Source organism: Drosophila miranda, chromosome XR, assembly GCF_003369915.1.
Source record: "Drosophila miranda strain MSH22 chromosome XR, D.miranda_PacBio2.1, whole genome shotgun sequence".
NCBI classification, from domain to species: Eukaryota; Metazoa; Arthropoda; class Insecta; order Diptera; family Drosophilidae; genus Drosophila; species Drosophila miranda.
This window is the reverse complement of record NC_046674.1, coordinates 7061376-7074467: the sequence shown is the minus strand read 5'-3', so window position 1 is coordinate 7074467 and position 13092 is coordinate 7061376. Positions and strand designations below refer to the sequence as shown.

The window sequence follows — 13092 nt, the reverse complement described above, 5'->3', positions numbered from 1 at the left end:
ATTTGAAGTTGGCGCGTTACATTATGTACATATAAAGAAGCGCAATCGATAGTATCAATAGTATCGAGCCAAAACTTAGCTCGTACATTTGTTTTTTTTTTTTTTTTTTTTTTTTTTTTTTAAGAGAGTTCAGGAATTTATTTTCAGTATGGAGAACATTATTGGATATTCAGCTGGCACCAAAAATGTGATGTTTGGTCAGCATTACAGCATAGTGTCTGTACGAGCTAAGTCCCTCCAACAGTTTTCCAGTGGAATCCGTCTACACAATTAAGACCTTCCTTAATCCGCTCGATGTAGTTCCTTGCTTGTTCGTTTTATTTCATATGTCTCTTAAATCTAGTGATCATAATTCAGATCGTTTTGGCTCGATACTATTGATACTATCGATTGCGCTTCTTTATATGTACATAATGTAACGCGCCAACTTCAAATTAATTCACAATTTTAGTAATATTTACATATTAATTCAAATATTCAAATTGTTAACCTTTATAAAGTAATTTAATCCTATATTCTATTAAGGGGCGTCAACAGTGGCTTTTTCAGTTTGCTGCCTCTGTATTCCAATGGGGAAAGCTAGTGCCTCCTTTCACATGCAACAGGCGCGAGACGGATGCTCTCATTCGCTCTCTCCGAAGACTGCTTCTCATCTCATCTCATGGTAGAGTACTTGCAATAATGTACACGTATATCACAATAGCTAGAAGATAAGTGTATTCAAAAGTGTATAAGTGTATTCAGTTTAAACGTAACACCCGCTGCTCCTCAGCATGCTCTGCGCTGCCTAGCATCAGCTGTATCTTGCACGTGCGTGCTCCCGGAAAAATTTATATTGTGCAGTACCATTTTATTCAAAAAAAAAAAATCCAATAATCACATTTCAAATTTATCAATTAGGCTTTGAAGTTATCTTTCTCCTTGCGCAACTTTCCCATGGTTACGATGGGATCGGTTGCTCCTCCGGCATGCTTCTGGACAGATGCTTCGTGGACACGCATAAACGGATTCCAGATCTTCTCCTCGCCTATGGTGGAGGGGACTGTGGGATCCTGAGACGCACGTCGAAGCTTAGCCCACTCTATGCGTTGCTGTATACTCTCATTATCGGGCTCCACGTGGCGGGCAAAGCTCATGTTCTGCAATGTGTATTCATGGCCACAAAAGACCTTGGTGGTGTCCGGCAGAGCCGATAGCTTTGTGCACAGGGCCTCGTACATCTCCTCGGGGGTTCCCTCGAAGAAGCGGCCACAGCCGCCCTGGAATAGAGTGTCGCCAGTGAACACAGCTCCCTCGCCTTTTCCATCGCCGGCGGTCACATGATAGCAAATGTGGCCGGTGGTGTGACATGGAGTGGAGAGGCAGCGTACGTTCAAACTGCCAATGGTAAAGCTGTCATCTTGGCGAACCATTTTGTTCAGTGCGCCGATTCTATCGTCTCCGCCATAAACCTCCAACTCCTTCTCCCACAACTTGACGAGCTTCTCATTGCCACCGGCATGGTCCCAGTGATGATGGGTGGTCAGCACCTTATTGAGAGTTACATTCGCCTCTTGGACGGTCTTGATGACCAGTTCGGGGTCCACAGGATCCACTACAGCTGCCTCGCGCGTCTTATTGTCCACAATCAAGTACATGTAATTGTCCTGCAGAGCCGGCAGGATTTTCACCTGCATGCTCTCCAGCTTGACGTCCTCCAATGTGCTATGCATGCCTCTAAGACCAACTTTACGCAGTTTCTGAACTGAAACAAGACATAGAATGGGTTATAGCACATGGCATGGCGGGAATAGAGGAAACAGAGGTGCAACAAGCAAACAAAACAAAAACTAAACACAGTGACTATGGCAAAAAAGCTTAGGGCCCATAGATTAGATTAAACATTAAATGTACGAGTATGTATAGATTACGGTTGACGGGACTTTGACAGACGGGAGGAACAGCCAGAAATCGTCTTCGTATTGATCCAGCACCAGATGGAATCGCAATCCGGAGTTGCAATCGCAATTTGTTGGACGAACCTCGGAAATAGGCGGCAGTCAATTGGGTTTCTATATTGGTAGCCACGCTGCGCCAAGCCGATGAAAACATTTAAACGGTTCTAAATTTAGCTAAGCTAATGCTTGGTGAGATTAATAAATAAAAGGCACCCCTTATGGTATTTACTATGTGAATTTTTTCTGGAAAAGTTCCGGTATGTTAAATATATAAGTTTCACAATGTGACCGCGGATTTATCCACTTAACCCACTTAACCCCCTCAATTGAAACAGGTGAAAAACTTTAGTTAAACCGCGGAATTGATAATAATTACTCTTGTAGGACGACGATATTCTTCACCTGAGCTGCGCTACAATTCTTCAAGATTCATAATTTTCGTGGAGTTTATTATGAAACCCATTGGTCAACAATGTGTTAACCGTTTTCTGTCCATGATCGGAGAGCATACTTCTCGATTTTGCTTTTCGGTTTAATATTAGAGCTGAGCTGAGCTTCAGAGTTTCAGTTCTCAGACACATGAGTGTATCCGATTGAGAATTAATTTCGAATAATCAATTGTGTATAAAATAAGGGTTCAACAAAGAAGGTCAAAGCATAATCCCACAACGACAAAGAGAGCAAATCCTACCCGGGTATTTATACTATGAATTGGAGAGTAAAGCTGCGCGCCAAAGTGGAATTGCTTGAAAGGATATAAATACAATCTACTGGAAATTAAATACAATGGAAGCACAAGGGCAAAAATTTAAAAAACCTGAGTTTCTATACGCTATAAAATGGTAAAATATACCAGTGAATACCGAAATACACAAAGATACTCCATTTCGACTTCAAAATATACCAAAAAGAATATAATACCGTAAACGGTCACACTGGATTGGATATTCCCGCGATTCTAATTATCGATGGGTAGTATTTATTTGCTGTTAGTGGCCAATTTCGGCAGTTACATACCTGTATTTTTTAGTTTGAACATATCAAGTTTAGAGCCTAGATCCGAATTTGTTGATTGTTGTTTTGAAATAATTCTCCTATTCTCCGGCACAGAACTAAAAATCATTTCATATTGACAGAGTCGTCACCCTCTCTTTTCAATTCCTGCCAGACGATAACAATATCGAAATCGATTTGTCAGTTAGTTTTGAATGGTTGTCAGCAGCTTGAATAGCAAAATGTCCGAATCAACCGAATTAGATTGCACCAACTCAAAATCCATGTTGATTGGAGTCCATCACGTGGGTGTGACAGCCAAAATACAGTCTCCACTCAGGAAGGTCCGCCCCCGCATGGAAATGTCCAGCGAATCTGACATTTTCCAAAATGTCAAGATCAAGACCCAATACAACGCGTTCAAAAATGATCGACTGGCAGAGACAACCGGGACCACAATTTCGGACCACAGCTCCCCGTCCGCTTTGTACAAGATGCGGGCAGAACCAGAGAAATTATTGCTGGGCACCGGGAAGGAAAAGCCGGAGCGCATTGAGTTCGAGCGCTATTCGAAGAGGCGCCCCCGCGTCTTTGTTCCCCTTCGTGGTCGTGCCAGAGTCCCCCAGAGGGCAAAGTTGAACAAGGCATCCCAGGCGCATCCTATGAATGCAGGCCTTGTCAACCGCCTGATGTACGCCTTGGACAACATGTGCAAGTGTCAGCCGCAGCACTCGCACAGCATTATCGACGATCTGCCCGAGCCGAACTGGAACAAGAAGGAGGAGTCGCGTCACACCTGCATCGGTATCTATCCGTTCGAGCACGGCTGTGCAGATTACCTGACCACCACGGACACCCATCCCAGGATCAATGCCATTGTCCTGGCCGACCGGGCCACCACCTACGCCACCCACTTCTGGGCGGAGCTGTTCGGACTCCTCCACATCGCCGTGGCCTTTGTGGTGGCCTTCATTCTACAGGGCTACCGATTCGTTCTCTACTCCCTGGTCAACACCCTCATTGTGGGCCTGTTGCACTTGACCTCCGACTACCTGCTGAAGCCCGTGCTGACCACGCTCTTCAATGGTTTCCTGCAGCCGCCTTTGATCTTTGCGTACAACATCCTCTGCTCCATGCGTGACATTACGGAGCCTTTGGGTGACGGCCTCGGACATTTCCTAAAGCCCCTGGCCACTGTATGCGGGAGCATTCGACTGGTCGATGTCAACAACCGCCTTGCCCGACGATTATCCAAAGATGTTTGATTTTTCCATGTTTCCATGTTCTTATGTTAAATTGTATTTTAAATTCCATTAAATTGTGTTCAGTTTTCCGTTTCATTCCCTGTGCGTGTGTTTCATTGCCAGACGTTTCAGGGGTAGGTGGGCGGAGCCTGGCCTGGCGCAGCAACCAACCCCCGTAACGGACTTTGGGGTACATGTACATATCCTTCTCATTCCCGCCCTTCCCATCTCCCTCTACAGGATTACACACAAAATTACGCACATTCCGAACCTGGATCGGATTACATTGTTTTTCTTGTTTTCTTGTTCCACAGCACCGTAGCTGTGGCCATAGCGACAGCCAGCACCGCCTCACCCCCTCCGCGCCAGTCCATTGTGGGACTTAAGGGTGTTTGTGCGGAGACGAGGCGAGGCGAGGCTCAATTACGGCGAATGAAACATTTATGATTTATTTGCTCATTTTGTGGTCGGTCCACCAGGACGACAGGGGGGAAGCATATGTCTAAAATAAAATCATAAAAAACGTATACTAATTGTGTCCCGCGAGAGTTTTATTTGGGTTTATGATTTTACAACTCTATTCGATGGTCAATCAAAGGCAGGCTTCAACCAGAACCAGTTATGGATCTGCAGGCCATGGATCTATGGCATTTCAAAGTAGCATCTGTGTACCCGAAATATGAATGATTCCATCTCTTGATTATCCTTTTCCATTCGCCCATTCGCCCATTCAACCATTTCTCCATTTCCCATTTTCACTGTGCCATTTTCCAAAGAATTTTGCCTTGTCTGCACTCAAAATAGAATCAATAAAACTGATCTACAAAAACCGATGGCTATCAAGGCGTTCGGTTACCTTTTTCCAGTTAAGTTTCACTTTTCCACGGAATCGGAATCTTATTCAGGATTGCTTACTTCCAACCAATTATCATATTCAAATCTGGAAAAGAAATATCAGAAATGGAATCAACGGTATCAATGGAATGGAAAAGCTCAGGTATAAGGCGCAAATATGTAGCTGGAGGAGGAAAACCTAAGAAAAGACTGTGTGTTTATTTGATTTATAGTTGCTTTGCGGTAAGAAGAGAACCCGCACGGCACGAAGTTTTCATTAATGAGAATAATGAGGTGGCTAGTTGCCGTCAAAGGATCGTCTTACACATGCACATGCACCCCCACCCGATCCGATCCGATCCCATGCCATCCCATCCCATCCCATCGCACCCCTTTTGGTTTTCGGAATGGGGGAAACGAAACGGGGAACTCTGCCTCTGCCTCTGCCTCTGCCTCTGCCCCCAATTAGCTGTGAAAATTTTTTGTATCTCGACATATGTTTGAAATTAATGAGCCTCCTGCAGCATTGATTGATTTGTCTTATTTTCTTCGTGGCTGATCAGTGCAAACCGATGATTATTAATTGGAATGTCACAATAACTCTATAAATACATAATATCGTTTTTCAGTAATGCCCACGACATGTCCAATCCAACAATCGAAACACAAGGTGCGAAAATCATTCACCCTCTTCAGACGCAATATAGAAACCTCTGGGTCTGAGGGCTCCGACGACCCGCCTACCAGTCACCAGTACAGACTCGCGTATTATACCTCGGTTTGCCCATTATTGTGTGATCGACAGACGGATAAGGGCATCCGTGCAGACTGCATTCATGAATGGGAGCAAACGGGGACGTGGTCGGGGTCGGGGTCGGGGTCGGGGCCGGGGACTGGGAAAGGAACAACGTGACGACAAGGTGACAACATCCCGGGACACTTTACAAAACGTTTTGTTCGGAATTTCAAGATTACAGCTGTTAAGCTGTTTTCTGGGCTGCTGCTCTATTTTCCATTCTATTCTCTGGCTGTCTGGTCTGTGAACTGGAATTGTAGGATTAACCGGGCAGGTTCTTCGCAACAATCCTAATACCATGACGTTTGCTAAATATCAGTGGGTTCTCTTCTGTGCTGTCTGTCTGTCTGGATCTTTGCGAGAAGTTAAGCAATTTGTGGCCAGTCGTCTATGTCTATGGGCACAATAGTAGAACACAATGGGAAAACGATGGGTTGACCAGCCGCAAATGGTTATGCAAGAAGTTATGAGTAAATATACAAATTTGAGAGGAACTTTAGGGATTTTCGCATGGGAAATTGAGTAATAGTTGCAGATTATAGCCCAAGTGTTTCGAGACTTCCAGGTACTTGCGAGGGGGTCATTGCATACAATGGAATGCTGAGTGATGCAATAAGTTGGAACTGTCCTGAAATAAGAGACGAACATTAGGTATTGAGCATGGAAGTAGCCAAAGGATGTATGGATTAAGATAAGTACTGCCAGAATGAAATGGCAGGAAAGGATGCCTCATTATTAATGCAAGAAAGTAAATAAAAATAAGGAATTTATGTAGATACAAATTAAATAGTATAATCACGATTTCGTGCCAGCAAAATATCTTTAAAGTTCTGTCTTATTTTGATATTAAAGTTGTAGAATACTTCACTTGTTTCTGGTACACCAGGACCGTCTAGAATCAGTCCAGAAAAACTTCCTGCTTTGCGTGGCGGCAACTGGAATGAAAGTGTGATATTTTCCTCTTGACTAAATATACAGCTCTTCTCTTAATAAACCTTCCCATCCTTAGTTAATCGCAGAAAAATGTTTGGTGTGATTTCTATGCACAACTTGATCAAGGGCAACACGTTGAGATGGCCCTTACCTCACGATTCCTATTAGATCCACTAGAAACTATGTACCTTTATGCCTTCCGCTTTGTAGCTCGAATTAATCCCTGCATGAACGGCTTAGGGTCTTAGGCTCTATATAATATCAACTACTAATTCCTTCCTCTTCTAAAATAGCTAGCATACCTTTCTCGTAGTAAGCATTAGTATTTGCAATTTAGAATGCATGCTTAGCTCTTTCAGTTAGGTTAGCTGCTATATATTTCTATATTTCAGTTTGGTTCGGTTCGCGTCACTCGCCATGCGGCAGCGCCCCTCGGTCTCCTGCGTTTCTGCCTGGCATGGGCCACTTGATGGTGCAGTCATTGCCGATTATTGCCTGTTTGTAGGAGGGCGGATCTATGAGTTTCTACAGGTAAGTACACACGAATAATTATAATTCAACTTAAGTATATTTCACTTCTATTCGGAACAACTACAAGTACGCAAAGCTTGATGGCCACCTGAAAACCAAGGAAATTATGGCTATTAGCTGTACAATTTCTACAATAGGCACTTATAAATATGTATGTACTTACCATAGCAAACAATTTCTGGAGGTTTGTACGGCGACAGTTCCTCTACCTTTATTCAGGCATGGGACGACCGCAGATGCGACAGTTGCTGCCAGCATCGATGGTGGCAGTGGTAGCACTACGACTTCGACGTCGGACCGGAACCTCTGAGAGAGTAACAAGTGCTGTGTGCTCGAAGCCGCTGTCCACGTAGCCGCGCTCCATCTTCTTTTTTCTCCGCTACATTTCAGCATCGTCGGGCAGGCAGTATGGCGAATCCGAGTTCTTCTTCAAATTATCCTCCGCCGATGCCAGATTGACTGCTGCATTCAGAGCGGATGTCACTTTAATCATTTCCGACTCCTTCAGATCCCCCAGACTGCGAAGACGTACTGGGTTGGGTTTTTTGACACGGCGTGCGACAACAGAGCTGCGGGGCTTACTCCTGGGGACTTTGCGTTTAATTGCCATTGTTTGGAAATAATTTGGAAAATTTTCTAGACACAAATATTTATCCTACTTTCTATAATTTCGTTTTGGGAATGAATAAATCAGTATCAAATTCAAATCATCGAGTTTTTCGATGTTTCGAATTTTTCTCGAACATCTATAGTTCTTTTCATGTACATACATGCGGCAGCGCCCCTCGGTCGGCTGGGCAGGAGGAAAGCTGCGCGTCTGCGTGGGATCCGGTGCCGCATGGGCCACCAAGTATGGGCTTAATTTATGAAAATAATGAAAATCCTTTTATATATGTACCTTTTCAATAACCTTGTGTATCGATGGATAGAACAGCCAATATGCCAGTGTATTTGTTTTAAGCGCAGTTCTTCGTTCCATGTGAATCTTATCGTATCCACGACTATTCTCTTATCTTTGTCCGCGATTTCGGAGTGCATTTAAATTGTTTCAAGTCCATTTATTTGTTGCGAGACAATTTGCATGCATGCGCTTGCAGTATTTAGGAAGCAGACACCAAACACACTCGAAGGAAAAAATCTGCTTGGCTCAGCCAAACACGATAGTGTGGGAACGAACCAAAAGACGCATTTCCATTCAGGCCAAAGCCCAGAGCCCAGAGCCCAAAGGGAGTCCAGAACGAAACAAAGCGAAAATAATAATTATAATGCAAAAAGCTTTGGGTGGATTCCGGCCGTCAGCTCTGCCGTCGCGACGGCCCGTAAGTCCTGACACGTGATTTTAATAATGGAATTAGCCGGGATGCGATTACAATTCACAATCCTTTTCCTGCGGTCAATTAGAGGGCACACCTCGCCCACCCCAGCCCGGGGGGTGTTGCCAGGCAGCAACAAAAGCTCAAATATCGAAATTAGTAATCTGTAATCGGTATCGACACCTGCAGTAATCTCTGCCCCCCCCCTCTCCCCCGTCCCGCGAATCGATGATCACGCAATGTGAAAAGGCCAGGGCTCAGAGCATCCCCTTCTCCCCCCCCCGGCCTGTGCCTGTGACAAATCTGTGCTCTGTGCTCTGGGACCAGGGACCTGAGACCTGAGACCTGGGACTCCGTTGCGTCGAGTGTGACGAAATTGTCAACCCTCCTAATTTGATGCCTAATGAATTCCCTTCAGCAGCAACAACTGGAAAAGTGCTCCTGTTTCTGTATGGCTTTGTGTGTCTGTGTGTTCTGTGTTCCTGGGGGCAACGGCAACGGCAGGGGCAGCGCAATTGTTTAGCCTTTTTGTGGATGGATTGTCACCTTTGTGTCCATGTCAGTTTTATTTCATTTTACTTTATCGCACCATTTCGTGTTGCATGCAGCAGTGGAGGAGAGGAGGAATTTTGTAATTGAAATTTGATCCCATTAGATGAGCAGCCAAAGGCAGAGGCAGAGCCTCATCGAGCATCGAGCAGCGAGCAGCAAGCAGCAAGTAGCAAGTAGCGAGCATTCTTTTCCCGATCCCAGCCTCCGCCTGGGAATCAAATTGCATTGAGTCTGGGTCTGGGACCGAGACAGAGACGGAGACGGAGACAGAGACAGAAACTCGACTTTATATACTCCACTCGTGGATATATCTTGCATTTTATATGCAAAAAATACGGCAAAACACAGCCAGAAACTCGGTGCCAAAATTAAGCAATGTCATAGAAATTTGATGTAAATTCTAAGAAACTGCACACGGGCATTCATTAGATACCCTATACCATATGCCATGTACATACATACGTATGTACACCCCCCTACCCCTAAACACGGTTCTAATGAGGTCATGATGTTTGTTTCTTAATGAAATTCAATGTTTTTCGCCGTTAGATAACACACACACACACACACACAGAGAAACAGTTTGGCAAACGACAAAATGGCTGCCCGAAGGTTACGCCCTCTTACGCCGAGGATAACGGCACAGGCAATCCACCCTTAAATTGGCCTGCTCAACAACCAGTCAGCGCTCTGCAGCCCCGAACTCGAACCCGAACACGAACCGAATGGCAATGGAACGGAGCACACAGCCTGCCTGCCTTGGCCTGGCCTGGGATTCCCCATGCACGGCTTCTTCCGCTTGCATTTCATTTGATTTTGAACAGCGAACGCGTCAAGACGGTCAGGAGAGAACGGATCTCCCCAAACGAAATCCCATAGTTCTTTGCACAAGCAAAAAATAAAAGAGTATAAAGAAAATCAATAGAAAATTGATACAAATGCAAAGTGAATATTTTTTTAAGTTTAAAGTATTTAAATACTAAATATTACAAAATTATGAATTAATGAAAATCAATCAAGTGCTTTAATTGATAGCCCGAAAAACCCCATAGTCACCCCAAAAGTGAAAAGTTATCATACGCAAACCAAATTAATAGAAAACTAGCGTAATGTTTGAGAAAAATATGGATACAAACAATCTGTCAGCGTCCATAAGCGGGGACCTGGACTCGACCAGTTCCGGCGGCACTTCATCGGACCATTCGGCGGCGCAACAGGATAATCTCAGCTCTCCCATGGCCTACGGATCGCTCTTCCTGCCAAATCCCGGTTAGTTATACAATGTCCAGTCCTATCAGATCAGTGCGGAAAACCAGAGACGGCCAATATCGTATTACCCTATGTAGGCAGAGGCGTCAATGAGGCGCTGCATAAACAATTAATGCCTGGACTACTCAATTTGCTGAATATTACAAAAGTTTTGAGGACTGCATGTAGTGCACAAGTGGGTTTTATAGAACAGAAGATGACGTTGGTATATGCACTCCAATAATGATACCATTAATATGGGCATATGGGTGGGCTCCCATTTGTTTTTAGTTTTTCAAATCATTTCCTTCTCTAAAAGTTTATATTCTTTGCTGGCTGTAGGCTCTAGGCTGTAGGCCATCCAGAATTCGTTGATTCATAGCCCATTTTTGTGGCCTAAACCAATGTACCATCAAATGCATTATGTATTACATATTTGTATATGTTTGCATGCACATACATATTTCTTTGGCATATATGCACTTACATTTATGTACACATATCGGATTTATTTATTTGCTTGATGTCTCTTTCTGGTCTCGATATGATATACAGTCCCCGTCCCCGTCTCCGTCACCGTCCGAAGGTGTCGAAAGACAACGATCGTTTTGGTCGGCTATTTGATGATTAGTCACATCCAAATGTGTGGGGCTCTGGGGTGGGCTGGGGTGTGAAGGGGGGGGGGGGGGGGGGGGGGGGGGGGGGGGGGGGTTACCGACCAGCCCACCGAAATGGCACGTGAGAACGAACGACAAAAGAGCTAATTTCTCCGCATGATTTCGCTTCCCCCTCCCGAACAGGCTATCGCGGCAACCTCTCGTGCAAGACCGTCTTGCAGTTGGATAAGTTTGGGCCTTACGAGGCCGCGGAGAAGGATCATCTGCTGGAGCGCCGCTTTCAGGATATTACCAACGATTATGACAAGTCCCCACCGCCCACGGCCTCGACCACGCCCACACACTACCCCACTCTGAATAGCATTATGTTCGAGAATGGCGTCAGTGGCGGCCCTCTGGGCGATCTCAATGGCAATACGAAGACGGACTCCCTGTGCGCCGGTCTCCAGAGAGGTGGTGCCGGCGGTCTGGGTGGCAATCCGGGCACCGGGGGACACCTCATATCGAATCTAACGGCTGGCCACAACATGTCCGCCGTGGGCAACTTCCCCATCGATGCCAAAATGCTGCAGTTCTCCACAGACCAGGTGAGGACTTGAACGTTTCTATGAGGAGGCTTTCGGGTAATCATCATTTTGTACCCATCCCCAGATCCAATGCATGTGTGAGGCCCTGCAGCAGAAGGGCGACATCGAGAAGCTAACCACCTTCCTGTGCAGCCTGCCGCCCAGCGAATTCTTCAAGACCAACGAGAGTGTGCTGCGGGCCCGCGCCATGGTCGCCTACAATCTGGGACAATTCCACGAACTCTACAACCTACTGGAGACGCACTGCTTCTCCATCAAATACCATGTGGATCTGCAGAATCTCTGGTTCAAGGCCCACTACAAAGAGGCCGAAAAGGTACGCGGTCGTCCCCTGGGAGCGGTTGACAAGTATCGCCTGAGAAAGAAATACCCCCTGCCCAAAACAATATGGGATGGCGAGGAGACTGTCTATTGCTTCAAGGAGAAATCGAGGAATGCCCTGAAGGATTGCTATCTGACCAATCGCTATCCCACGCCCGATGAGAAGAAAACGCTGGCCAAGAAGACGGGCCTAACGCTCACCCAGGTCTCCAATTGGTTCAAGAACCGCCGGCAACGGGACCGTACGCCCCAGCAACGATCGTAAGTTGATATGGAATTAGTTCTATTTGAATCTGTTGCATTTCTGCCCTGTCATAGGGTACATACATGGAGCCTTTCCTTTCCCTTCCATTCCATTCCATTTCCACATAACTCGTAAAACAATTCATTCAACACTTGAGTATGTTCCACCCAGAAGAAATGGGAAAACTGGGAACAAAATATAATCAATTGTTTTGGAAATTGGCATTAAAAATCGTTTGTACTCGTAAGTGACCGTAAAACACTTGCGCGTCCAGTTCTGTACTCTGGACCGAAAATGCCACTTGAGCGTGTTTTATGTCCAATTTTGCCCTTAGCTTAGCTCAGCTCCTTCCATGGGTCCATGGGTCCATGGGTCCATGGGTCCATGGCCTGTCCTGTGCATATTTATAGAGGCTAGGGGACGGGACGTGACCCTAACGCAGCGCATGCGTGTAGCATGTGCCGCACCGCTCCGTCGACTCCCCGCTGGCTGATCGCCTTCTCCCTGGGCGTCAAATTGCAGCACTCACTCTCGCACTTCTCTTCACCAGCAAGTGGACTAAATGTGTTTCCCTTTTTTATTTTTGTGTGCTTGTATGTGCGTACCAACTATATATTCCCTTTCCTTTTCGTTCTTTGCAGTGATATTATGTCGGTGCTGCCAGTGGGCCAGTTGGATGGGAATGGCTTCCCGCGCATGTTCAACGCCCCCAGCTATTATCCCGAGACGATTTTCAATGGGCAATAAACTTTGAACCATTCGGAGGGGGCTCGTTCCATTGTTTTGTAAATACGGCGTTTTTATGTTTAAAAAAACCAAAAGCAAATGAAAAACTGGTCATCAAATGGCATCATAATCTGTAGCTTTAGAATAATCTTTTTTTTTGCTCTATGTATTGTACAATAAAACCTAATAAGTAAAATGAATGAATTGTACGAGTAT

At 45.3% G+C, this 13092-nt stretch overlaps 3 protein-coding genes and 1 long non-coding RNA gene across 6 annotated transcripts; 2 read left to right on the top strand and 2 right to left on the bottom strand.

The window, feature by feature from the left end:
* Positions 1-829: 829 nt before the first annotated feature.
* LOC108152838 (hydroxyacylglutathione hydrolase, mitochondrial) lies at positions 830-2255 on the bottom strand. 3 transcript variants are annotated; one of them, XM_017282446.2, is made up of 2 exons: positions 2167-2255; positions 830-1744 (listed from the first exon to the last, which is right to left on the bottom strand). In XM_017282446.2, exon 2 carries the CDS (start codon positions 1710-1712, stop codon positions 897-899), a length of 816 nt encoding a protein of 271 aa, XP_017137935.1. In that variant the 5' UTR covers positions 1713-1744; positions 2167-2255; the 3' UTR covers positions 830-896. The 3 variants fall into 3 exon arrangements, with proteins under 3 accessions (XP_017137935.1, XP_017137933.1, XP_017137934.1); XM_017282444.2 differs by having other exon boundaries at positions 1911-2215; XM_017282445.2 differs by having other exon boundaries at positions 2022-2213.
* A 702-nt stretch (positions 2256-2957) lies between these two features.
* On the top strand, positions 2958-4270 carry LOC108152837. Its single transcript, XM_017282442.2, has one exon. The coding sequence runs from the start codon at positions 3146-3148 to the stop codon at positions 4193-4195; it is 1050 nt and encodes a 349-aa protein (XP_017137931.1). The 5' UTR covers positions 2958-3145; the 3' UTR covers positions 4196-4270.
* A 3016-nt stretch (positions 4271-7286) lies between these two features.
* Positions 7287-7967, bottom strand: LOC117186199. The gene is made up of 2 exons (XR_004471322.1): positions 7432-7967; positions 7287-7356 (listed from the first exon to the last, which is right to left on the bottom strand). It is a non-coding gene; the product is annotated as an uncharacterized LOC117186199 (long non-coding RNA).
* Positions 7968-9843: 1876 nt separating this feature from the next.
* On the top strand, positions 9844-13080 carry LOC108151904 (homeobox protein SIX6). Its single transcript, XM_017280814.2, has 4 exons — positions 9844-10402; positions 11182-11585; positions 11650-12167; positions 12792-13080. The coding sequence occupies exons 1-4, from the start codon at positions 10243-10245 to the stop codon at positions 12895-12897; spliced, it is 1188 nt and encodes a 395-aa protein (XP_017136303.1). The 5' UTR covers positions 9844-10242; the 3' UTR covers positions 12898-13080.
* The last annotated feature ends 12 nt before the right edge of the window (positions 13081-13092 follow it).